We start from the raw sequence: 862 nt of genomic DNA, 5'->3' as shown, positions 1-862 counted from the left end.
CCTCCGCAGATGTTTCTGAGCCGCTGCCAAGTGGGGTTTTCTGGGAATAGTTTCCCTCGGGTCGGGTTTTCAAATTTCTTTTTTTTTATTTATTTTAACTTATTTTGATTTATTTCCCTCCCCCTTTTACCCCCCCCCCAACTTCCAAAATCCAGGGGAAGAAGCCACACTGTGCTCCCACGCCACCCGCCCCCGTTTCGGTGCCGCCGGAGAGTCCAAACCAGGCACCCAAATGAGGCTGAAAAAGCAAAAAATCCACCTGGAAAAAAAAAAAAACCAACCCCAAATCCTTCGGGATAAACCACCCCCGGGGATGATTTATCCACATTTTTCCAAACACCCCCAAAAAGGGCTGATCCATCCTCAGGCGGAGGGAAGCTTTGGGGAGAGGGGGGATTAATCCCTCCCGAGCTCCTTTATCCCAGTGAAAAAAAATAAAAAATCCCTAAAAGGTGGAAAAATCGGCTTTTTTTGCCTTTTTTTTTAATTCTTACCTCCTCCTCCTTCGGGTTTATCCACGATGCTGCAGCCTGCTTTCATTTTCCTCCCTCCTCCTGACTGCCAAACACAAGGAAAACCGGCATCAGCCACATTCCCCGCTCCGTTCCGGCAGGAATTTCACCCTCACCCTGCTCCAAATCCAACCCCCCCGGGACTAAAATCATTTTTTGAGGGGGGGAAACCCACCCCCCTCTGATTTTGAAGCTTTTCGAGGCAAAAAAAAGAGCCAAAAAAACCCCCAGCCAAAGGCACAGTTTGTCTTCTCTTCCCAGACGGCTCCGGCTGCCAAAATCCACAGGCCCAGATGTGCCAGGGAGGGAAAAACGGGAAAAAGGGGGGGGTTGATGGGGGGGGGAAACAC

General features: G+C 50.1%; 1 protein-coding gene across 1 annotated transcript in view; it reads right to left on the bottom strand.

The window, feature by feature from the left end:
- Positions 1-787, bottom strand: part of ETV3 (ets variant 3) — a gene marked incomplete at its 3' end in the record, with an annotated part of 21,038 nt that extends 20,251 nt beyond the window's left edge. The window contains exon 1 of the mRNA XM_014961939.1: positions 495-787. Coding sequence (XP_014817425.1) covers positions 495-540 — 46 coding nt within the window. The remainder of the gene's footprint in view (positions 1-494) is intronic.
- Positions 788-862: the final 75 nt, after the last annotated feature.

This window comes from Calidris pugnax, unplaced genomic scaffold (genome assembly GCF_001431845.1).
Source record: "Calidris pugnax isolate Ruff unplaced genomic scaffold, ASM143184v1 scaffold772, whole genome shotgun sequence".
Lineage (NCBI taxonomy): Eukaryota > Metazoa > Chordata > Aves > Charadriiformes > Scolopacidae > Calidris > Calidris pugnax.
The sequence above is the reverse complement of the archived record's forward strand: the minus strand, read 5'-3'. Positions and strand labels throughout refer to the sequence as shown.